The following is a 26,371-nucleotide window of genomic DNA, read 5'->3' as shown; positions in this document are numbered from 1 at the left end:
ATGACTGCATCTGGTGTTTGAGCTCTGATCACGATGTGGATGGATGTTCATCTTGTCGGAAGATGAACTCGAAGGCCCTAAGAGAAGGAGAGACCAAACTCCTGGTAGCGAAGCTGAAGGCTGGCAAGGAAAAATCTTCGAGGTCTCCTTCTCATAGGGCGAGGTAGAAGTCTAGATCCAGATCTCGAGAGGAGTCGACTTCGAAGTCACCTTCAGACCATGCATCGAAGTCGAGGAGGAGACATAAGAAGAAGAGGCATGAGTCCAGACATCATTCTGGTAAGGAGTTGGGGTCGAGGTCGCCGAAGAAAATACGTTCGAAGGTGGTCACGCTTGAAGTCTCTGATCATGAAGGTGAGGCCTCACCTGCGGCGTCGCGGGTTCAGTCGCCGGCTCGGACTTCGAATCCGGGAAGAGGAAGAAGTTCAAGTGGATGCGGATTCTGCGCCTGTCGAAGAGCCGACTCCGAACCTTCCACAAGATCAGCCTGAGGGTTTTCAGCCACCCTTCCCAACCCCAGGCCAGGACCCATGCCACTGAATCAAGCTATCCTGGCTGATGATGGATGAAACCCTGAAACCGGTCCTAGGATGCTTGGTTCCAGTCCAGGGAGGATCTGGCCTGGCAGTTCGGGCTGGACTGTTCCCATTGGGCGCAGGGTCAAGACTGATTTGCATATGACTGGGTTCAAACTGGAATGGCATGGGGAGCAAAAAAAAACAATGGGTTTAGGCCCGATCTCGGTTCTGTATGATATTGTTCTGGATTCTGTCCATCAATTGTTCTTTTTGAATTTGTCACCCTGAGTGGGACTGGTATGCTTCATACCTGGGTCCTATGCTCTCCTTGCCACTGGAGGCAAGCTATGCTGGCTGATGAGGGGTTAAACCCCGAAACAAGTCCTAAGATGCTGGTTTTCAGTCCAGGAAGAACCTGGCCTGGCAGTTCGGGCTGGACTGTTCCCATTGGGCGCAGGGTCAAGACTGATTTGCATATGGCTGAGTTCAAACTGGAATGACATGTTGAGCAAAATAAACGATGGGTTTAGGACCAGAACTCTGTACTGGGGTGAATGTATGACATTGTTCTGCATTCTTTCCATCAATTGTTCTCTTTGCATTGCTCCCGGAGACGGGGCATCTTTGCTGCGCGGTGTTCAGACAGTGATTTCGACCCTTTACGGGCCAAGCTGTTGCAGATTTTGATAAATGTGCTTTCCCTTGCTCAGAGGATTTATGCAATTGGCACTGTGAAGGGTATTTGGCTGCTTTGTTTGCATTCTTGTGTCGGCCGGACAAGCGCTCTCTCTTCAAGTCCCTCATTGTTATAGGTTTCCTCGAAGGTTTACCAAACATGTATTGTGGTTCCCTAGTGGAACTTGAATTTGGTTCTTACCTTTTAGATGGGGATTCTGTTTGAGCTCCTTCATAGTTCTACTCTAAGAATGTTATTTTCAAAAAATGTGTTTTGCGCTTATGCTAGAAGGATTTGTGAGCTGGAAGCCCTTAGCTGTCACCCTCTTTTCCCTTCTTTTTTTCCTGATACGTTGGTGTGGTGAACCAAAGCTGCTTTCCTTCCTATGCTGGTGACCCCTTTCAAAATTAATCCGTTCATAACCTCTTGTAGCCTTCTCCTGTCCCCTCAACCTCTCTCCCCCAATACTATGAAAGAGGAGGAACTGTTTTATCGGTTGGGTCATAGTTTGGCTGGTAATTACTACCTGGACTGCAGCAAGGATTTTCACTAGGACAATCAGCTCTTTGTATGGTACTGTGGTGCCAGAATAGGGTAGACAGTGCAATAGAGGACTCTCTTACGAAGGATCATCCTCGGCATGAAGACCTACTTCGCCGTTGCCAAGAAAGAAGCTCCAGATGGGATCTGAGCCCCCTCCATTAGGGCTAAGTCCACCACTTCTGCACGCTGAACCATTTATCAACTCTCTGCCTTGGTAGGGTATTTCTAGGAAATCTGTTCTCCTGGTGAGGACTCTACAGGTAGAAGGATCCATCAGAAAAAAAAGTTACTTACCTGTTGTAACGATCTTTCTGGTAAATACTGTACTTACCTGCAGATTCCTCATCTACCCTCCTGCATCCGCGTTTGGTAGAGGAGTTATAGGGTAAGGTAAAAAGACCCCAAATCATATCTTTTGGTAATTTTTGTCCAGATAAAGGTCAAACTGCTCTCTCGCCTTGAAGGCTTGAAAAAAGCTGCTGGAAATCAACATTGTTGCTCCGGGGCGGGCACCTTATGACCTCAGTGATGCTGTCTGACGTCACTCTTTACTTCCGGCAATAACCGAGAGCAGCTCTTGCGCTGGCTGGTTGAGAGCTTTGCAGTTTTTCCAGATCCAGTCTGGTGCCTGGGATTGGTCAACAGGTGAAGAATCTGCAGGTTGATAGGCTGCACTAGAAAGATCTTTACCAAAGGTAAGTCACTTTTTATTTTGCTCTCAATTTATTTTCCATAATTTTCCTATTGCTTATATTCTGGAGAAATTCTAGCCTCCTGGATTGCTCGTATTGTACCGTTCTAAAATTCACTCAGTTTTGTATGTGTGAAGGTAACTTGGCATTAGCAGTAAAACTTTCTTGAATTTATCTGAAGGGAAAATATTGTGTAAACTGTGATCATTGTATGTCTTGAAAGCTTCAAAAGGCAAATTAATTTGGAAGTTGACCTGAATAATGCTTATTTGGTAAATTTGGCAGCATGTATACGCTGGGGTTGTCCGGTTGATCCTCTGTGACAAAAACTCTTTGAGGGAACTACTACAAATAGAAATGTATGATCTGAAGCACATGGATAGCATATTTGGAAAAAATCTGTCACATTCTATAGAGCGCTTTCGTGTATTGCAGACCCTACTTGAGTATTTGACAGTGGCTCAGCTGAAGTCCCAATTAAAGATACTCTCTCCCAATTTGAAATCAGATACTGAATTTTGTTCACTAATTGGTAAATACATATTTATTACCTCTTCTGCTCTTTAAAAAAAAAAGTTTTTGGACATTGAATTTAGATCCCTGGGTCAGTCATATGTTTTTAATGCCAAGAGTGAATGCTTTAGCATGGAGACCGATTACTGGTGCGTGGGATCGATTCTGTTAACTAATAATGATGTACAAGATCTTTATTGCTATATGCCCAGCCTTGTATTTTATGCGTTGATAACTTCTGAAACCACTTTCCTAAATGTATTATATCTTCAGTAGAAAAGGCTTGATAATTTATCATTTCCCCTCAAAATGAAATAAGTTTTAATATATTTTACTTTTTTTAACGTTTTTCATCTTTATGTTGAATTTGTTCTTGTGATTATATTGATGTAATTATCCTCTGTATTTTATTATTTTTGGATATCTGCCAAGTTCCAAATCAAGTAAACCTTTAAACAACCGATTAGGATAGTGACCCTCAAACAATAGATGCTTGACTGCATCTTTTTAAAGAAAGATTTTCTGGAACTGTCTGCAGGGTAACAAGTGTTGTCTCCTTCACCTCCTCAGATCCTGTGTGTTCACCTGAAGCGCTTCCGCCATGAGGTGATGTACTCTTTCAAGATCAGCAGTCATGTGGCATTCCCTCTGGAAGGACTTGAACTCCAACCATTCTTGGCCAAGGAGTGTGTGTCCCATGTCACCACCTACGACCTCCTTGCTGTCATCTGCCACCACGGGACGGCTGGAAGTAAGTGCGCTCCCAATGGCGTCTCTTGTCAACCATTCTCCTAGAGCTAAAATTAGAATGGAAGGCTTGTAGCCAAGGAGCACTAGACTCCTACATATGTTTCAGTTTCACTGCAGCCTGATTCCTGAACGCCCACCCAGTATCCTCATTCCCTGCAGTAAGGGCCTTCAACTATCCAGCCTGCTTTTTCCTGACCATACCTACCCTCAGCCAACCAGTCTAATTATTCACATGTAGTGACCTCACAGTGTCAGCGGAGTGCTTCTCTGCCTAAACAAGGAAGTGATTCTGTTAGTGAACATTATCCCTTGAACTGAATATTCAGGGTGTAGTGATTTCGTGCCTACGAAGTAGAAATGTAAGCAATATCGAGAATGTTATTGTGCACTATCTGATAGAGACTACTAGCCTCAGATTCTTTAACGTAGAATTATCCCCAGGCGTAGGACTGGATCCGGAAAATGTTCTTTGCCACAGCATCTCTGCACGCCGGGGGGGGGGGGCCGGAGTCCTATGTGACTTCGCCCTGACGTCCGCGGGCGTGACGTCAGAAAGGTCACATACACCCCACCCCGGCGCGCCAATGTCAGTTTTTTCCGGCGACCCCTGACCCTCCTGGTAGGTCGCTCCCCCTCCACGCAGTTCCGACTGTGTGCCCCTGCTGCCGCTGCCACTGGTAAGTGTCCTCCGTTTTTTTTGCTTTCTGTGCCACTGTCTCCCCCTCTTGTGCCTCGTTTTCTGCCCTCTGTGCCACTCGTTTTTCCCTCATTTTCGTGCCTTTCTGCCCTCTGTTCCACTCATTTTCCCTCGTTTTTTGTGCCTTTCTGCCCTCTGATCCACTCGTTTTTCCCTCGTTTTTTGTGCCCTTCTGCCCTCTCTTCCACTACTTTTTCCGTCGTTTTTTGTGCCCTTCTGCCCACTGTTCCACTCGTTTTTCCCTCGTTTTTTGTGCCCTTCTGCCCTCTGTTCCACTTGTTTTTTGTGCCCCTCTGCCCTCAGTGCCACTCGTTTTTACCTCCTTTTTTGTGCCTTTCTGCCCTCTGTGCCGCTCGTTTTTCCCTTGTGTTTTGTGCCTTTTTGCCCTCTGTTCCACTAGTTTTTCCCTCGTTTTTTATGCCCTTCTGCTCCACTTTTTTTTGTGCCCTTCTGCCCTCTGTCAAATACACAAATACAAATGGAACACATTCATGCCCCAGCCAAATGCACAGCATTACGCCGCCCTTGCGGCAATCAAAACTTTAACCATTGTCCTCTAAATCTTCATATTTAACCATTGCCTATTTCTCTACTTTTACAAAATTCTTCATGCTCCATATTTTAGAAATCCACGTCTGGAATGTTTTTGGCTTTTTGTCAAGTTTCTTATATTCATTCATTCAGTGCCCATTCGGACCTCTTCAATAAATACGATTAATGCCAGGCTCATCTTAGGCAGTGTTTATTTCATAAAAACCCAATGCATTTCGGGGGACACAGCGCCCTTCTTCGGGGGTCACTAAAAAATGATGAAACATTTACCAATTAGTCATCCATTCACGGAAGTGCATTTTACATCAAGTGAAATCAACACACTAGTTTCTGCAGAAATATAGCCTAATAATCATCTGTTGTTTCTACACTTGTGGCTCGTGGTACTCTTACCTGAAACTCTTGGAGCGTTATCAATTTAATTCATAAATCACCCCTCCCAATATTGTTCCGACCTGAGCACTGACAAACTGCGACACTTCCCGACCAGGGAGCGACGCTCTTCTGAACATCGGAGAGGGGCGTGGACGACAACGGCCACTTCTGAAGCCATCTGCAGAGGAAGATGGAGGGGAGGAAGCCGACCTTGAGAGACGCGCTGAGAGTAGTTTCATCCGCGCGATTTCGGCTTCAACTGTTGGCACACCTCACAATTAGTGGTGCCGTGATCTTCGCCCAAACACCACATACAAATGAGGTGAGGGTCCGTCGCAGACATAAGACGCCCACATGACGTGCAAGTCTTGAATCTTGAAGGCATTCGCACACTGTTCCACAAAAAATAGTCACAATAAGTAAGGAAAAAAGGGGCCTAAGGCAGGCCCGAGCAAGACCAGATCCGTGTTGCACGCGGAAAAGGAAAACACTGACGTAGGCGCGCCGGGGTGGGACTTATGTGACTTCGCTGACGTCACGTACGCGGACGATGCCTGGGCGGAGTCGCGTGATGCCGTCCCCCCGGCGTGGAGGGATGCTGTAGCAAAAAGTTTCCGGATCCAGTCTTAAACCAGGGGATAAGTCGATGTTAAGGAATCGGCGGCTAGAAGTGTCTCTACCAGATACATCATTACCGAAGATAAGTAACTCGTACATTTTAACGAAAGAAGTTTGTGATGGAGATTTTCCATAGGCTGTTTTAGCCGCAAGATGCACTTTAATAGAAGAAAACTGTAAACCACACCTTGCCAAATGAAGGTAGGGGATAACCGCTTCGTCTTGATGTAAGATTGGAATGTGTCTGGTCTGAACCCACCATAAGTAAAATCTCTTCACTTAAAGACATACGATTTTCTCGTGGAAGGGCTTTTAGCCTCTATTAAAATGCCCATGCAGTTTTGTGGATGGCTAATTTACCATACTGGAGGACTTCAGGAACCAAGCTGTCAAGTTCGGTGATGGAAGGTTGGGGTGAAGTATCTGTCCTACAAACTTATACAGGAGATCCATTCTGCACGGCAATCTCTCTTGTGGTCGTTCTGACGGGTCGAGAAGATTTGTGAACCACCACTGATAAGGCCATTCTGGTGCTATTGTTATCATCCTGGTCCTGAACCTGTAGAGTTTGATGATTACTGTCGGTATGAGAGGAATGAAGAATTTACTTACCTTCGGTAATGCTTTTTCTGGTGGATACAGTATCTGCCTGTGGATTCCTCACCTTTTGAATAACCCCATGTGCAGCATTCTACAGAAACGTTTCTCTTCAGCTCTCCTACGTCGATGAGGACGTCACAATGGAATGGCTCCGCACGCCACTCCACGTGACGTCATCGAAGCAATAAGAAGATTTGTCCGTGTGCTGACGTCAATTCCCTGTTTTCTGCACCATCGACGTGTAATGGTTTTTTCCCAGGGCTCTCCATTTCTGGGATTTTCTTTGTTGCAAGTTTTCGGGTCTTTGTAGCAGCGACTATGGCTACTCTGAGGAAATCCAGATTCAAGCCATGCAGGGAAGGTGGGGGTCGGATGTAAATGTAAATGTGTAAATGTAAATGTACAGGAATTTATATAGCGCAAATCACCACTGGTTTCTAAGCGCTTGCTTAGGGAACCCGTCCGGGTATTCCCCTGTGAGATAACCCCGCAAGGAGAAAGCCAGGCATCCCGCCGCGAGGGGCCATTGTGGAGATTAAGCAAGCTATTGCCCAGAGTCGCAGAGTGTGAAGCCGTGAGTCGAGTAGGCACCGGAGCGAGAATTGTCGAGTCCATGGACATTTTAGGACTCAAGACCCCGCCGAGCCGGCAATTGAACCCTGGTCCCGGGCTGACCTCTGCTTCCAGGTCTGCCTCCTCTAACCAGTGAGCCACACTTCTCCACATGTCTATCACTGATCCCCATGAAGACTGTATGTGGTGTCTCTCATTGGCCTACGACGTCGGGTAGTGTTAATCATGCAGGCGCATGAAACCCAAGGCACTAAAGGAGAGGGAGGCTAAATTGTTCATGGTCAAAGCCAAGAAACAAAATAAGGGTCGAAGAAGGTTGAGGTCCTGATCCAAGTCAGCGACTCCTCATACCTTGAAGTCATCGAAGGAAGCTTAAGAAGAAACGGCACCATGGGTTTCGGTGGCGTTCGCAGAAAGATGAGACACTGAATTCAGTGTCCTCGGAATGATGAAGTTTCTCCTTTACTTGAGGTGATTCCGGCCTTGTCTCCAGCTCCGAGAGAGGTGACTCACCCGACGCCAAGAGAAGCAACAGCTCCACTGTTGCCGACCACTCCACCTCTGGCTGCAGGGTCTCCGGTGCCACAACCGGAGCCGAATGTGCTGCCTCATCGAGCAGTTTCAGAGCCTCTGTCCCGGATGCAGAGTATCCTGCCTTCCCAACTCCGGGTACAGATCCGTCGCATTTTCTGAATGTGATGTTCGTCTTGTTCTCCAGAGCGACAAACCCTACTGGTGCGCCTGTTGGCCTCATGGGTCCGCTGGCATACTCCCTGGGAGGTTTGCCACCTCATTTCCCTCAGGCACCTCTCATGCAGATGGCTCCAGGGAGTTGTTCTTTCCTGACACCGAGATTTTTGACTCCGGTACAATCTCTGGAGGGGCGAATGCCAATGGATGGATCTTTCCAGGCGCCATCTGATTCCGAACCGGCGCCGCCTCGACCTGCGTCGACTACTGTCCCGGTAAACCTCCCTTTCAAACTGATCTTCACTGGCACCTCTGACACAGGTTCCAAGGATGAGGTCTAGAAGAGAGGCACAGAGGTTAATGGAAGAGGAGTAGTGCCAGGAAAACCATTAGGAGGGGGAGATTGTGCACCCTGATCAGGTTTTCGAAGGTCTGCAGGAAGCTAGTGGCCTGGATACTTCTCCTAAATGGGAACTCTCGCCTCCCAACGCAGGAGGTGACTTCTTATTACTCTATGATAAGGAAGGCAGCGAATCTGCTGGAGTTGCCTCCTTCAACAGCAGAATTGAAATCTAATATATTGACAGAGGTGCTCCATTCACCTTCTTCTATCCCGGAGCCTTTGTTCCCTTTCAACAAGGCTTTGAATGAGCCCATCCTTGATGTGTGGTACAAAAGGGGGTGGTGATGGACGGAGCATCTGAATCAATCAAACACTCACACCCAGTCAAAAGATCTGGGTTTAATCCATCACCGTTCTTTAGCCCACTCTGCCACCCCAGTTCAGACATGGCTATATGCAAATCAGTCTGAACCTGTGCCTCATGGGAACAGTCCAGCCCGAACTGCCACGCCATGTCTTCCCTGGACCAGAAACAAGCTTCCGAGGACCGGTTTCTGGCATTCCAGCCGTCGTCAGCCCGGCTTGCTTGAATCCAGTGGCAAAGTGAGCACGGGACTCACGTCTGCGAATACCCTGCCACACTTATGGTGGCCAAAAGCGGTACAAAAGGGGGTGGTGATGGACGGAGCATCTGAATCAATCAAACACTCCACCCAGTCAAAAGATCTTGGTTTAGTCCATCACCGTTCTTTAGCCCACTCTGCCACCCCAGTTCAGACATGGCTATATGCAAATCAGTCTGACCCTGGGCCTCATGGGAACAGTCCAGCCCGAACTGCCAAGCCATGTAACTTGACCGGAAACAAGCTTCCGAGGACCGGTTTCTTTCATTCCAGCCGTCTTCAGCCCGGCTTGCTTGAATCCAGTGGCAAAGTGAGCAAGGGACTCACGTCTGAGCATAGGCTGCCACACTTATGGCGGCCAAAAGCGGTACAAAAGAGGGTGGTGATGGACGGAGCATCTGAATCAATCAAACACTCACACCCAGTCAGAAGATCTGGGTTTAATCCATCACTGTTCTTTAGCCCACTCTGCCACCCCAGTTCAGACATGGCTATATGCAAATCAGTCTGACCCTGTGCCTCATGGGAACAGTCCAGCCCGAACTGCCAAGCCATGTCTTCCCTGGACCGGAAACAAGCTTCCGAGGACCGGTTTCTGGCATTCCAGCCGTCTTCAGCCCGGCTTGCTTGAATCCAGTGGCAAAGTGAGCAAGGGAATCACGTCTGAGCATACCCTGCCACACTTGTAGCGGCCAAAAGCAGTACAAAAGGGGGTGGTGATAGACGGAGCATCTGAATCAATCAAACACTCACACCCACGGCCTTGTCTCCAGCTCCGAGAGCGGTGACTCACCCGACGCCAAGAGAAGCAACACCTCCACTGTTGCCGACCACTCCTCCTCTGGATGCAGGGTCTCCGGCGCCACAACCGGAGCCGAATGTGCTGCCTCATCGAGCAGTTTCAGAGCCTCTGTCCCGGATCCAGAGTATCCTGCCTTCCCAAATCCGGGTACAGATCCGTCGCATTTTCTGAATGTGATGTTCGGCTTGTTCTCCAGAGCGACAAACCATACTGGTGCGCCTGTTGGCCTCATGGGTCCGCTGGCATACTCCCTGGGAGGTTTGCCACCTCATTTCCCTCAGGCACCTCTCATAAAGATGGCTCCAGGGAGTTGTACTATCCTGGCTTGTCATATGGTTACTACGTTTCTATATATTGTGTTAAGTTAGCATGTGCTTATTAAATAATTAAACGCCATATTTTCTTTCTGCTTCGGTTTGCACACAACACCTAATTGTTATTGTAGCTTTTAACCTAGACGAAAGATGTGATTTATTTGAGAATAATATGTTATTGCCTTGGTATCAGTCGTGCTTGGTACACTTGGTACAACTGTCTGCACACTGAGAACTGCACACTCTAAGGATAACCTAACACAAGGTTGCTGAAGGCCTGATCCTCGCACCACGTTAGACATAACACAAATAATGTTGCTGCCAACATTGGGCTCTACGCGGGTTTAAGATATAGTTACAGGGAATGAATCAACACACTTGATGCTTCACATGCTGAGAGCTGGTAGCGGTTGATGTGATCTCCTCCTACTGAGAATTAGAGGTATGGGTCCGCCCTGCTAAGAACCCAGATGAGACCTTCTTAGATATAATATAATATGCTAATTAGGGTGCGCGAAATATAGGTGATACATAATTCTATAGATTTTTGCATCATAACATGCTATCACCTTTTGCTTATTATGGATTAGTGACTATGCTGCTAACTCTGATTTTTATAATATGTATGTTGATATTATACAAGATACTGCGTTTGAGAATGTTGCATTGAAAAATAAACATTTCAAACTTGCACGTGTGTTCTCTGCCTCCCAGTTTCGGTTTGTAATGATTATATAACGAAAGAGTGTTCATGTGTTCCACGATACCTGAGGTATTCTAAGTTCATGTTCTGGATTGTCTAAGTCATTGGTAAGTTATTACTACCGATGAGACACTGAAGCTAGCTTGGTAAGGGGATTTCTGAAACCAAGGTGAGTTTTGGGTCACCCTAACTCACCCAGGTTCTAGATCTCTGTGCACAGTTCTGTGGGAGAACGGAAACCCTGCTACATGGCGCCCATACGTTGGTTGGCCTTATATCATGACACTCGAGTAGTATATCATTCATTCCTTAACGCCTTCATTCCCATTTCCGGAAAACAGCAGTGTCGGAAAAACCTACCTATTTTTGAAATAGGTCTTTTTCAAGCTTGAATCTATCTATAAACGGTTTCTTTGAATTACTACCCAGTTGTGCTACAAAGTAATCTTTGTATTTTCACTTTCCTGTGCTGACATGGCACAAGCCGTGGACATCCCGCAGCATAGTCGCATTGCGGTGCGTGACCATTTGCGGATGTATGATGTTCCTGTGGAAGGCTTGGCTGTCGTTCTGGTAGTGAGTGCGGAACATGCTTACCCATACGAACTGTTTTATTCGTGGGTGACATTTCCGGCGGTGGACGCTAATTCTGGAGTGTTCCATTCATACACTGCTTCAGCTGTACCGGTTGCGTATGCTCCATACAGAGCACTGGAGGTTCCTATTGATGCTTGGCAGCATGGAGTTTGGTTTGGTGGCGCCCTACCACACTCTTTATCCGCTTCGAGGTTAGGTCCTTTGTCCATTCCGGGCACACCTTGGCCCGCTTTGGCTGGGTTCACTCCTCACCCTCAACGCGCCACTTGTAACGTGGCTGATCTGCGGCGGCTTCATGAAGTCGCGGTGGCAGTGATTAGAGCGCTTGTTCATTACACTAGCCGTAATGTTCAGGACGCGGCCCCACGGGGCACACAGCTTCGTGCAGAACATGCTGGTCTGAAAATCAATCCGGTCATGGTAATTTCCGTGATGGGTAAAAAGCCCCAGGAAAAGGATGATTTTCCGTTCTGGCTCGCTGAGAAATTCGGACAGCTGGAAGCTGTGTTTCCCAACACGAGTCCGGGGGATAAACACCGGATTCTTACACTAAGTTTACCGAAAGATTCGGCTCCTGAACTTGTTGACTGTGAGACCTGGGGCAAGACTTTTGCAGCGGTCTATTCGAGGTGCTATGGCTCCCCGTCTGTGACCAATCTAGGTGGGGTCCTTAAACGTGTTCAAGACGAACACGGACCGGAGTCGGCTGTTGAATTGGGTATGCGCCTGTGTGGCTCCTTTGATGTGGTTTGCGATCTGATCCTTGCGAATGTCAAGGGGGATGCAGTGAACTTTCAGGTTGCTAACGCATTGGCGTTGGTTCCCGAGGCCGAACGACCCCGACGGTTAGCAAGGATAATTGTAGCCGCTTACAAAATGGTTGGCCGCAATGCGAAGGGGGTTAAAGCTTTTCCTGATAAGGAGAAGAAACAGCCCCAGGGTCAGACATCGGAAACTAGTGGTCAACAAATGTCCAAGAAGCAAAATTGGCCTAAAAAGCAGAATCAGGGTAAGCAACAACAACAACAAACACAGGTTTCTGCTCCTGCGTCTCCTTTGCCTGCGCAGTCAGAGCGTGTTTATGATTTGCGCGACCGCGCGATGATTAAATCGCCTGAGAGGTTTCAGGCTTCTGACCAACGCTCTCCTCGTTCCTTTCAGGACTCATCGGCTCCGTCAACCGGTGGTGGAGGGGGCGGCAGGGGCCGGGTTGGCCAGCAAGGACGTGGTCAGCCTCGCCCGCGAAACAGTGGAGAGCAGCAGGAGGGCTCTACGCCCAAGAGACCACAGTTTGCCACGAAGAAAGTCGCCGCCCTGACAGCGCATCGTTATGCCCCAGATAGTGAGAACGCGGCTTCGGAATCTGACGTGGGCTCTGACCTTGCTGGACAGCGCAGCAGAGATTACCATAGTGAGAGAGGCCCTCCGTCCACTGTTGAAGGTGACAGCGACTGATACTTATGTTGTGATTGAAACTGCTGACACGCATGTTGCTCCCCCTGAACGTCTTTTTGAAATTGTCCTGTTAATTGAAGGTGACATGCAGCGAACTGTAAAAGGGGTATTTTGGGAAAATCTCACGTCTACGTATGACATTTTGCTTTCGGAGGCTGACTGGCCCCCACCTTTTGTTCTCGCAGCTCCGCGAGGGGAGGAGGTAATCCTACCCAGTTTCGCGCACACTGTGCCGAGAATGGAAGCGCTGCATTTTGCAGAAGAGTGGGCTCTGGCGCTTGCGCCGGCTGTGTACCGCAATCAGTGTGGCTGGGATAAATTGTCACCAAGCCACGAGATTCCTTTACGGTCTCAGCCACAGCCTCAACCTCAATATCCCATACGGCGTGAAGCCAAAGCTTCAGTCGCGGCTATCCTTGAACAATTGGAATATCAAGGTGTAATTGAAACGTGTGTGTCACCAATGAATAACCCCCTTTTTACTGTAAACAAGCCGGACGGCTCATATCGTTTGGTTTTGGATTATAGGCATTTGAACTCGCATTGCCGTAACTACGCGGTACAGAATACTCATGGCTCTGCGTTAGTGAATAGTCTTGAGCGTAAACGGTTCAAAACCACGCTCGACATTTCCAATGGTTTTTATGCCCATAGATTAGACGGTCTAAGTTCCCAATGGACCAGTTTTACATGCGGCGGTGTGCAAAAAATGTTTCGGCGACTCCCAATGGGCTACAAGAATAGTCCTGGAGTATTCTCCGCACGCATTGTCTCTCTTCTGGAGAGCTTCGACCCAGTTGCTTGTTCGTATGTGGATGATATTTATCTCACAGACGACGATCTTTGGGAACATCTGTGTCGAGTAAATAGCATCATTTGTAACTTTGCTGACATAGGTTACAAGTTTGACTTTGCAAAGTCGCACATTGCAGAGTACACGGTGTTGTTTCTCGGTTACGAGCTTAACAACGAAGGGAAGGGTTTAGCACCCCACTTCCTGGAGAAATGCGCACAGTTGCGTTCTCCGACAACACTGAAAAAATTACAATCTTTACTGGATTTTTGAATTTCGGGAGGACTTACATTCCGGAATATGCCCAGCGTATCAAGCCTTTGTATGCTTTGATACAACCATCTTTTTCCAAATCATGCTGGCTGCCTGAGCATTCAGCCATTCTACAATCTTTGCAGGCTGATTTGCTCGCTTCTGAATACTTACAGACTCGTGATAACCAAACCAACCTAGTGATAAGAATTATCCCTGGGGCGGTGGGTTTCACGTACCTGACTTTTAATGAGGGAGATACAGTACCTATTGCTTACAAGTCACACTTGTACACTTCGGCTGAATTGCGTTTTTCCACTGTGGAGAAAGTTTTAACAGCTGTGCAGATGGCGATTCTTAAGGAACGTGCCCTGTCACAAGGGAAGCGCATGTTGGTTGTTACCCCGTGTCCTGCCTTGGAGGCAGTTACGAAGGCCAGTGTACCTAATTCCAAAGCTTTGCATCCTCGGTGGATTCAATGGGCTGCATCCTTGACGTCACAAGATGTCACGTTTATTTTTGACGCCACTTTACGGTCGCAGGAGTATTTACAGTATGAATTTGTTCATCCTGCTCCTTTAGCAATGCGGCCGTTGGAGGATTTCCATTGCATCATTTACACTGATGGTTCGGCGCAGGTTGCGCATGGCTCTAAACACGCCTACGTTTCCGCTTGCGCCATTGTGGTCGGTGCCATGGTGAACGATGAGTTCAAGTCCAGTGTCGTGCACACGCAGACACTTGGGGACTGCACTGCGCAATTGGCAGAGCTCCGTGCTCTGATGCTTGCATTGGAGTACGCAGATGCTAGTGTGACGACTTTGATCGTAAGTGACTCATACTACTGTGTCCAGTCTTACAATGAAAACTTGTTCTTTTGGATTCAGAATGAATTTCGTGATTCCAAAGGTAGCACAATAAAACATAAAATGATCTGGGTCCGAGTGGCGGAACTTAAAGAGAAGTTGCCACTCGTGTTTGTGATTCATACTCTCGGTCATCAGCGCGTGGGGGTCCACGCTGTTGGCAATTCGCTTGCTGATGAAGCAGCGAAGTCAGCGGTATCAAAATACTTAGTTGCAGCAGTCACGAGGTCCAAAAGCAAAATAGATGATGACATCTTGGCAGCAGTTGCTGCAACAGAGAAGGGAATTAAATATCCTGCGGGGTTCCCTTCTAAATACACATACCACTTAAGTCCCGATAAGGTTCCTTATGTGAAAATCCCTGATGTTGGCGAACGTCTAGTTCCCAACTCGGATCGCAGGGCTGTTTTGATTGCAGCGGCTCATGAAGGTGTGGCATCTGCGCATGCGGGCGTCTCAGCCACTGTAACTCAGCTACAACAAAGGTTCTGGTGGCGGGGGCTGTACAAACAGACGCGCAAATATGTTCTTCAATGTGACATTTGCCAGCAGATTAAGCCTTCAACTGCTGCGCGTCCGCCTCAGACACAGTTGTACATCTCGAATAAACCACTTGGATGCGTTTATTTGGATCACTGCGGTCCATTTTCTTCTGATACTGCATACAAGTACATCTTAGTAGCGGTAGATTCATGCACACGCTTTGTGTGGGTATGGCCACATCGGAGCGCTGATTCACGTACTGTCATTAAGGATTTGCGTGTCTTTGTGGGAATTTTTGCCTGTGGTACCTTCCATTCGGATCAGGGTCCGGCTTTTGCCTCTAAGGCATATAAGGATGCTATGGTTTCGATGGGGGTCCAAGTCAAGTTTTCGAGTCCCTACAGACCCGAGGGTAACAGTGTAGTTGAACGAATGAACCGCGACTTAAAGCAATCTTTGACAGCTCGAGTTATAGGCACTGGCAGAAACTGGTTAGCCCACCTTATAGGCGTGCAGCGTGCGCTTAATAATCTCCCTAGAAGGTCTCTGGGTGGGCGGACCCCATACGAAATGCTCTTTGGTATCAAGATGTATGTCCCTGACCTCGATGGGCTGGACTGCAAGGCCCAGGCCACGGCCTTTGACGTAGATGAACATTGCAATGTTTTACAGAATCTACAAAAGACCAGAGACAGTCTTGCGAAGGAACATTTGCCCTCCACATCGGATGATGCACTGCAGATCCCGGTAGTTGGCTGGCTACCCCAAGTTGGAGAACTGGTTCGGGAGAAGATCAATAACAAGAAAGAGTTTGGTCCCTCATATCGAGCACCGGTTCGAGTTCTTGGAGTGAAGGGCACAAGAACAGTCATTTTACCACCACTTCCAGGTCGTAAGGAAAACAGATTTATTTCTATTGACAATGTCAAGACACACAGGGTGGCCGATTCTTCATAGCATGGCACCGGCTGTATCCTGTCCTTCCATGGTGAGGCACTCTGTGCTGGCTATTACATCTGGTGCAGAACAGGAGGTGTCCCTCGAGATGCCTGCCATATCCAGTCCTTTATTAAATACTATTCCTGATACTAACATTGATGAGCTGAACTACACTTATCCTGCTGATTTATCGATGCCTGATTTACAGACCCGTTTGGCAGACCAATCCAGATTCTCTTTTGACTCTGTTTCGGAACTTTCAAAGAAACCCTCAAACATTTCAAAATATACCAAGTTATTTAAAAAACATTTTTTGATTCCTCCGTGGACATACATTTGGTTGATCCTATTTTCATTTTACCTTTTTATGTCAATTGGTTTTGTGTTTTATTTTTTCCGCCTGATCGATGGTCACTACGTTAAAGAAAGAACAGGAATTCGGTACCTTAATGGAACATTGGCCCCTCTTTCCTCTTCACATTCAGCACACAGACTGAAACGAAACTTAAATACAGTTAACATTACTGCTTGGCCTGTCCTTGATGGGATTGTGTGGGATGCGGTTAGGTTTCAGATACATGGGCCCACTGAAGTGATTAATGTTCCAAATGTGCTTAGAGTAAACATGGGAGATGTAATTAAACAGAATATACGTTCTGATGATTGGGATATTCAGTCCGTAGAAGCATTATTCTCTGATTTAAAGTATTATGCTGCCTTCGATGCTGAGGATCTGTACACAGATTCTATTAATTATGGTGATTTGTTTTGTTTTCAACACTATGGTAATCATTTTTTACATAAGACAAATTCCAGGAGGTTTGCTGTAAATTATACACAATGGGAACATTGCCCTGCACCATTCGGTGGCAGTTCCAATACGTTTCTGAAAAAATACACCTATTTTACAGACTTTAATCAATCTAATCCCTGGTCATTTTATTTTAAAATGACACAAAAGTCAATGTCCAAAGTTAAACTTACCGATACAAAATTGCTGTATTCAAAGTCCTTTCTAGACAACTTGGCTGTAGATGGCTACGAGTTTTGGAAAGGAACAATTGACCTTAAATCGGTTTGGGGTACCAAAGATTGGCAGGTACAAGGCACTGAGGCTTTGCACCGTGCATGTCTCATCCCGAATCACATGTTGTTTTTAAATTCAACCATTTTCCAAACAACATGCTTTGGATTGGCTACTTCTAAAAAATTAAATACACCGACCATCCCAGATTTAAAGGAATATACAGGTTGGGGTAATTTTACTGATTTGTCCATTCATGAGTTGCAAGCTCTTTTGCACAATTCATCCTTTAACATTTCCATTTTGGATTCCAAGGGTTGGCTGATATGGCAGAAGAGTGCTGATTCTTGCCAACGCCGTTTTCTAGGTTTGGCTAAAGGGTTCACAGAAGTCAGGCCCGATCCCCGTTTTGAAGAAGACTATACTGTCACAACTTATTCTGTGGGGAAGCTGTGTCAAAATTGGTTACAACATTCCACATTAGCTGCAGTTAAACTACATCTATCTCAATTAAATGATAATGTGGATTTGAACGATTTTATAAAAGGCCCGGCTAAAGGTAGATCTAAACGATGGCTGTATGCGATTTACAATGAAATTTGGAAAGTTACCCAGGTTGAGGCTGCTAAACGCCTAAGAGCTATTGATCAAGCAAATTTAGAAAAGGTGCTTGCAGTTGTTGATAACAGTATTAACACGCTTTCTTCCCGAATTTACACGTTAAACAATATTGTGTCTTCTGTTGTTGACATTGTACATGATGAAGTGTCCATGTTATATCATGGTCAGAATCAATTACGTTCTGTGATGCAGTTTGCTTGGACACTACAGACTCTTAAGTCTGGTCGAGTGCCTTGGAATTTTATGAACGTCTCATCACTATTTGCCCCATTTAATCTGACTGAAAAACAGCGCATGCTATCAATGAGAGATGCGACATTTTCTATGTTACACATTGAAAAATTAGAATCCTTGCCCTTTTCTGTGGCTGAGGTGACCGCTGCTACATGGCTTATCCATGGTGTTATTACCTTACCTTTTGCTTTGTATAAATTTACAAATTGTATGAAATATATAGCCATTGGGCGATATGAACCATTAGGCAGTGCTTTCCTCCATGAGACATGGTCTTTACCATACACTTACAGAGGCCTAAAAGAGGGAAATGAAGTGAATCTGAATGGTGAAGAATGTACACAGTCACCTGACCGCTCACTAATATGCAGACACATCCAGTTGCATGGTTCTTGTAATCAGGACAAACCTAATTTGGCCTGTGTTTTGAAAGGGACACCAGTTCCTGCAATAGTTCCCACGTTCACTTTGTTGTCCAACTGTAGTTATTTACTTTTGAATAACGAATTTTGTTGTGGGTTAGAGGCCGGTATCGCTTATGTGGTTACCATGTCAGAAAGGGTGGTTTGCTGCAAGAATGTGTTATATCCACCCACGCATGGGAATTCAGATGTTTTAATTTGGCCAAGAATACCAACCTTGAGAGCTGAGTTCAATGGTTTAGGCCGTATAAGAGCCCTATTGTCTCAAAAGCAGGTGGCCCTGAGCTCTGCCCGCGAAACTTATGTCCTTCACATAGCAAACACACGCACAGAAGTACAGGCACTTTTAAGTACTGATTTGCCGTTTCATTTCTGCGAGCTGGTTCATCAAATCTTCAATGCCTCCTCCACAACGAGCCTGGCTCAATTTTTTAAAATGGTTAGCAGTGGTCTCGTGACTACATTTGGAAAAGTATTTGGTATTATCCCTGCGTTCTTTCATTCTATATTCGCTAGCTTGTTTGGCGGATTTCCTGTTTTGCTGGCTTTGGCTGCAGGCGTTCTGGTGATATTTTACTTTATAAAACATGGATGCCCATCCTGCGCAAGGAAACGCTCAGCCCCTACTGATGTAGTTTCGCAACCGGATGCTTGATTACTATGGCTCCTTGCCGCTTGCGACTTTAAGCACGGCTTTTGGATTATCCTTCAGATTTTCCTATTTCACATGTGTCCAGCCCGTGTTTCATTGCCTGAGCTGTGATTTCGACTGGGCCATTGATTTGTGTCTCTGTTTACCGACTTCTCCTGACGTCAACTTTGATCAGCTGATGAACCCCGTAGTGGCTCACGAGCTGGTCTGTTCTGGCGAAAGGGTTATGGCTGTGGCAGCGATGCATGGACTAATGGGTCAGTGGGACATATTTGCAGCGGCGCATGACTTTCTGGCACAGAGCGTTCTCGAGAACCCACTGAGTTGTCCTCTGATGTTGCTAGAGGAATCGGTGTTGGAGGGGCACGTATGTTCTTTCCCATTGCTTAATTGGATGGCTGTAGTAATTTCAACAGTGGTTCTTTCGGGTATCTAACCAATTGCTTTAAATCATATGCCTACCTTCGGCATTCAAAAATATGCTACATTAGTCATCTTTGAGGTGCAAAACCAAACACAAAAAGAAGGGTCAGAGTGTATTTTAATCAAACAGTTATTTTTTCTTTTTCTTTTTAGTTGTCAACTGACACCTTCCGTAAGAACATAAAAAACAATTTTTTACTTTTTCACAAAATACAAATTGCGGCGCAACAATTCAAATCAATGTGAGAAGTGACTGAGTGTGAAATATCGTGACATTGTGACATATATCCGTGAAAATCTATATACAAGTGAATAAGTGATTATGAGGAAGGGGGGAGAGGTTTATAAAAAGGCCAGTTTCTATCTCGTTAATACTCGGGACCAACACGCTATTTCAATTAGCCATGATGCGTTGGACTCGGTAAATAGGTCCTTTGATGGTTATGTCGACGTTTCGACCCTGTGGACCCCTTATTTGTGGGTCACTGGCGGGTCTTCTTCAGGACGAGGAATGGGAAGGGTTATTGCGCCTGTTGGTTTAAAAGAGGATAAAACCATCAGGTTTGGGTTTTGCACGAGAAATTATTAATAGAAGACGTTGTTATGACTTATTACCGGGTCTTCAACGAGCAGACATCCTTATATTCTATTTTATGCAGGTGTCTTCATCAATCTTGAATCTAAATAATCAAACACTGAGTATTAGTGAACTAATTACTCAATATTGGCCATGTGGCCAATCGGATCAGGCCTCACTGATGTATTACACTCACCTATTTTGTGTATCATGTGGCCATATTCAAAGATATTCCTAATTGGGGGGTGACTGTTCTCTCTGAACACCACGATCGTTGTGCATCACTCTCAACGATCTGCAAATTAATATCGTTTGCAAAGTATTAGTGTTTTAAATTATTAAAAAATATGGAAGTGTCCAATCATAATTGGTCTCCCCGTAAATCTAACTTAACAGCACTCACCAATTGTATATGTTGGTATACATATTTCAGTCTTTCATCAATTATGCCCTCTCACAATCAATGTGGAAATACTAAAAAGTAGAAACGGAAAAGTCCGTCAGATAAAAACAAACACACAGACCGAATTGAAATCTGTGTTGGCTCTATCGTTATGCAGCGCTTACTTTAGATACGTGGTCTCCTTCGTCAAGCTGTAATCATGGAATCATCCGCTCGGCTAAGCGGTGCCGACTAGCTGAATGCAAGTCCCGGGCGGCGGTAGTTATAAACTTCCGCATTTGCCTCGAGGACGTCGGCGTTGGAGTTGCCTAGCAACATCGCGTGAGACACGGCGCGCGTCAGGGTGACGTCAGCCCGTCTAGGGTTGGAATTTGCCGGGTCGGTTTACAATACGCCTCTCGTTGCTAGGGGATCGTTCCGAAGGCTAAATAAACACTGGGTAAAATGAGCAATGGTTTAGGAAACACTAGGCTCATTCAGGAATCCATTCTGGACAGATCAAACGAGTAAGAACACAGAGGAATATTCACAAATCATAATGGCAAAGTCAGAACAATTGCAAATAACGTTGACATAATCTGCGCATGTTATATTTAAAAACAAAGCAAAGTCGACGTGATGCATGCACATTGTATTTGAAAAACATAGCCATAAATAACATTCACATGAATCATGCATATTATATTTACAAAACAAACGATGTTGACGTGATCCATGTACATTGTATTCGAGAGACATACAGTGTTAGAAGTTGTTACCGCTAGTGAAAACAGTGTGATGTTTTTAGGCTGTGTTGTTTGGAGATGTTTGGTCAGAAATAGGGCAACAGATATAATCATAGTTAAATATTCACAGCTGTCCCATTTGTCTCGCTGTTTCTTCTCTCTCATTAAGCCCCTGTGAGACACTGTTCAAGGAATGTATCCATCTACACTCCTTATAGCTCATTGTCTTAGCTGTGGATCCACCCCTTGGGCCTACAGTTACCTTTTCCACAATTCTCCACTTAATCTCATCAGGCTTATGTTTATAGGTGTTATAATGCTCAACTAGTGGGGCCCCAATAGTGTTGCATCTAATTCGGCTCATGTGCTGCAAAATTCTTATTTTGACTTTTTGTGTAGTTTGTCCTACGTAAAGCAACCCACATGGACAAGTGATGGCGTATATCACATGCGTGCTGTTGCAATTCGTAAATTGTGCCAGTTTGTATGTTCTGGAGTTGTGCGTGAAGCTGGATCCTTCCTGGCATAGGTCGCACACCTTGCAACTACCACATTTGTGGTTGCCAACCAACGGAGGCAAATTCAACATACTTCTCAAGTCTTGCTGCTTGGGTGGATTAAGGAAGGCACTAACCACTACATCCTTGATGTTCCGTCCACGTTTAAATGCGAATAATGGCTGCTCCTCAGTCTGTAAGTCACTCGCCACAAGGTTCCAGTACTTCTTTATGGTTTTTTTAATATCCGCACTTTTTGTATTATATGTGGTCACACATACCAACTTCTTCATGTCATCTGTCTTCTCCTTTGGTTCCAGCAATTGTTCACGTGGTTGATACCATGCGCGTTTTCTCGCTTTTTTTAGCAGGCTCGATGGATATCCACGGCTCTTCAGTCGCAATGTCAGATCTTCCGCAGCCTGGAAGAAGTCCTGGCGTCTATAACAGTTTCTTCTTACCCTCAGATACTGTCCATAGGGTAAATTGTCTCTTAAGTTCCTGGGATGATGTGATCTATACATCAAAAGTGTATTTCTTCCCATCGGTTTGCGGAACAAGTCAGTGTACAGTTGACCATTCTCAACCTTAAATGTAAGGTCTAGGAAGTCAATAGATTCTGAGTTGCTAGTCATCGTAAATTGGATATCATTATTCCTGGTATTTATCCATGTATAGAAGTCTTTCAGTTCCATTTCAGTACCAGACCAGATCATGAGCACATCATCAATGTATCGTTTCCATACATCGATGTTGTGCAGGTAGGGGTTGTTGGGGTCATAGAGATGCTCCTCCTCATAATGGTCCATAAAGATGTTAGCCAGACTAGGAGCATAAGTAGCCCCCATGGCTACTCCTTTACATTGATAGTAGAATTGATTTCCAAACACAAAGAAATTCTTCTTCATCGCAATCTCAAGGAGGTTCATCAAGAATTCTGTCGGTATCCAGTGGGGTCTCTCTCTTCTGTCTAGCGTTTTCGTGATGACTTCTATTGCAGTGGTCTGGGGAATAGAGGTGTACAAAGATGACACATCTAGCGTCACCATCAACTGTTTCTTGTTGTCAAATGGTTGGCCCTCAAGGAGCTGTATAATGTGCATGCTATCACGTACATAAGATTTGGTATGTATGACCCAAGGTTGCAGAAAATGGTCAATAAATCTGTTGAGAGGCTCCAAAATCGAGCCACAACCCGATACTATGGGTCTACCAGGAGGTTTCTCAAGTCCCTTATGCACCTTGGGAAGTGTGTATATTGTAGGAATTCGCGGTTCACGTTGATTGAGGAAATCATACTCATTCTGGCTTATAAAGCCCATCTCAATTCCGTTTTTGGTTACAGTCTCAATCAGTGCCTTAATCTCAGAAGTCGGATCTCCTCTGATCTTACTGTAACTGTCCTGTATTTGGAGTTGTCCATTAACCTCATCAATGTAGTCTTGTGTATTTTGTACCACAATGGCACCCCCCTTGTCCGCTGCTTTTATTACTATGGCTTCATTGCGTGACAGTTCATAAAGTGCATCCTTTTCTTCTTTACTTGTGTTGTATTGTATATATCTTCGTTCTTCCAGTGATTGCATGACCTCCTCTAAGACCACTTTTTCAAAGGCCAATATTCTTTCACTCATGGTGAATGAGGCTGGTGTAAACGTAGAGACTGGTCTAAACATCGTTGCCGTTCTTGTGGGTGAAGAGTCATTTTTAGTAAAGAAGTATTTAAGTCGGATTTTTCTAAAAAATCTCTGCAGTTCTAACTTCACTTGGAATGAGTCAGGAATAGTTGTAGGCACAAATGAAAGCCCTCTGGATAGAACATTTCTTTCTGCATCCGTTAGGGAATAATTGGATAGGTTGATCACTGGATCTGGATTCTGTGTAGGGATATTAGTATCTTGATTTGGGAGAGCTATAGTCAGCAGGCGGTTAGCGTCCAGAGTGACTACAGTTTGTATCTCAGGATTAGGGCCCCTTGTAGTTTCAATTGGTAGCAGTGACATGTGTTCCGGGATTGGATGTGATGGTGCTATGCTCACTTTGGAACTATGTTGACCTCCATTGTCACCTAGTACCTCTGTAACAACTGAATTTAAATGGTTTGTGACCCCTGATGTACTTGGAATCTCATTATCATGGAGCCTCACCAGCGATATGTCTGCCTCCTTGTAGAGATCTCCCCATGTGTATCCGGTTGATAAAACCTGACCCGGGATGTGCCCTGTGCTGACCTCCCCCGCCCCCATCTCTTTGGGCGATCCCAACTCTGTTGTCTCCCCCCGCCTCTGTTTCCTCTGGAGGGACCTTCCCCTAAAAAAGGATCCTGTGCCTGATAGTTTGAGTTACTAGTAGAGGGTTGGTTGATGTCTGAGTCAGAGCCACTCCCTGCGGAAGAGTTAGAGAATGTGTGGAACCTACGTGGTCCCTGTCTTCCCCTGTTTGTAAAGAAGCCCTGGGTGTCCTGCTGGTAATAGTTATCGGCTAGGTATGGATATGTAACCTTTTTATCATAGTTCTTGACGTCTTTTGCTAGTTTGTCAAGCTTTCTACCTAACGTGATCGTATTAAATTCAGCCAATGTTTTCTCAGCACGGTCCAACGCCTCTTTCGCGTTGGTCAGGGCTGAGTCACCCAAGATCTCAGTTTTGAGGTCAGCTATTTCCTGTATTAATTTCCTCACGTACTCAATGGCCGTCTCTACTCCAAGCACCATCCAGTGCCTGGAGCAGTTGTTGGCTACGTGGCTAAAACCTTCCCGAAACGTAGGAACGTCTATAAATATACCTGGCTCATTCCGGACTTGTAAGCCCAGTGGAATTATATTGGCTTCCAGGTATTTGGTCAAAACATGACCATGCAGTCGTGACCTGATCAACTTTTTCTCCAATCGCTCAAGTTTGGCTAATTTCTCATTCAATCCGGCATCTACTGATAACCTCTCGCTCCCTAAAAGGAAACTAGAGGTACCTTGATCCCGAATCAATTTTGCTATATAATCTTCGGTGTATGAAAGAATCTCCTTATCTGACATAGTAGAGTATATAGGATATTGGTTAGAAAGAGTTTTCACAATAATAACGTACAATACAATACAACATTCAATGAGAGACATATTCGCAGCGGCGCATGACTTTCTGGCACAGAGCGTTCTCGAGAACCCACTGAGTTGTCCTCTGATGTTGCTAGAGGAATCGGTGTTGGAGGGGCACGTATGTTCTTTCCCATTGCTTAATTGGATGGCTGAACTGTTTTCGGATGATGACAGTGATTTCATGTTGGAAGCTGTAGCTACCTATTTTGCATATTCATTCAACCATGAGTGACTTTGAAGACTTCCATCACTATGGCACGTGACTTTTTAGTAATTCTGAATGGTGCCTTTTTTCAATACGAACATTCGATGTTTCATATGTTCTAGGCCTATTGACTAAGAGTAGGCATTAAGTTCGACTTTTTATATTTTGTGTGGCCACTATAGGCATTCATACATAAATTTTGTTTTTGAATTTTACATACATTTGCATACATTTAGCTTGGCTCAATATCATTGAACTCTGCTTTCATGTCTTGCCTCTCATAGAGTATTGGCTTATAATTTTTCTTTTTTAACCGTCCTCGGATCATTGGGGGGGTGTCATATGGTTACTATGTTTCTATATATTGTGTTAAGTTAGCATGTGCTTATTAAATAATTAAACGCCATATTTTCTTTCTGCTTCGGTTTGCACACTACACCTAATTGTTATTGTAGCTTTTAACCTAGACGAAAGATGTGATTTATTTGAGAATAATATGTTATTGCCTTGGTATCAGTCGTGCTTGGTACACTTGGTACAACTGTCTGCACACTGAGAACTGCACACTCTAAGGATAACCTAACACAAGGTTGCTGAAGGCCTGATCCTCGCACCACGTTAGACATAACACTAATGATGTTGCTGCCAACATTGGGCTCTATGCGGGTTTAAGATACAGTTACAGGGAATGAATCAACACACTTGATGCTTCGCATGCTGAGAGCTGGTAGCGGTTGATGTGATCTCCTCCTACTGAGAATTAGAGGTATGGGTCCGCCCTGCTAAGAACCCAGATGAGACCTTCTTAGATGTAATATAATATGCTAATTAGGGTGCGCGAAATATAGGTGATACATAATTCTATAGATTTTTGCATCATAACATGCTATCACCTTTTGCTTATTATGGATTAGTGACTATGCTGCTAACTCTGATTTTTATAATATGTATGTTGATATTATACAAGATACTGCGTTTGAGAATGTTGCATTGAAAAATAAACATTTCAAACTTGCACGTGTGTTCTCTGCCTCCCAGTTTCGGTTTGTAATGATTATATAACGAAAGAGTGTTCATGTGTTCCACGATACCTGAGGTATTCTAAGTTCATGTTCTGGATTGTCTAAGTCATTGGTAAGTTATTACTACCGATGAGACACTGAAGCGAGCTTGGTAAGGGGATTTCTGAAACCAAGGTGAGTTTTGGGTCACCCTAACTCACCCAGGTTCTAGATCTCTGTGCACAGTTCTGTGGGAGAACGGAAACCCTGCTACAGGCTCTGAGATTTTTTACTCCGGTACAATCTCTGGAGGGGCGAATGCCAATGGATAAATCTTCCCCGGCGCCATCTGATTCCGAATCGGTGTCGCCTCGACCTGCGTCGACTACTGTCCCGGTAAACCTCCCTTTCACACTGATCTTCACTGGCACCTCTGACACAGGTTCCAAGGATGAGGTCTAGAAGAGAGGCACAGAGGTTAATGGAAGAGGAGTACTGCCAGGAACAACATGAGGAGGGGGAAATTGTG

At 45.3% G+C, this 26,371-nt stretch overlaps 1 protein-coding gene across 1 annotated transcript in view; it reads left to right on the top strand.

The window, feature by feature from the left end:
* USP20 (ubiquitin specific peptidase 20) overlaps positions 1 to 26,371 on the top strand; it is a 556,910-nt gene that overhangs the window by 439,643 nt on the left and 90,896 nt on the right. Inside the window, exon 17 of the mRNA XM_086924837.1 lies at positions 3,513 to 3,693. Within this exon, the coding sequence (XP_086780963.1) occupies positions 3,513 to 3,693 (181 nt within the window). The remainder of the gene's footprint in view (positions 1 to 3,512; positions 3,694 to 26,371) is intronic.

The sequence above is a fragment of the Lissotriton vulgaris genome, chromosome 5 (genome assembly GCF_964263255.1).
Source record: "Lissotriton vulgaris chromosome 5, aLisVul1.2, whole genome shotgun sequence".
Classification (NCBI taxonomy): Eukaryota; Metazoa; Chordata; class Amphibia; order Caudata; family Salamandridae; genus Lissotriton; species Lissotriton vulgaris.
This window is presented reverse-complemented; position numbering and strand designations above follow the sequence as displayed.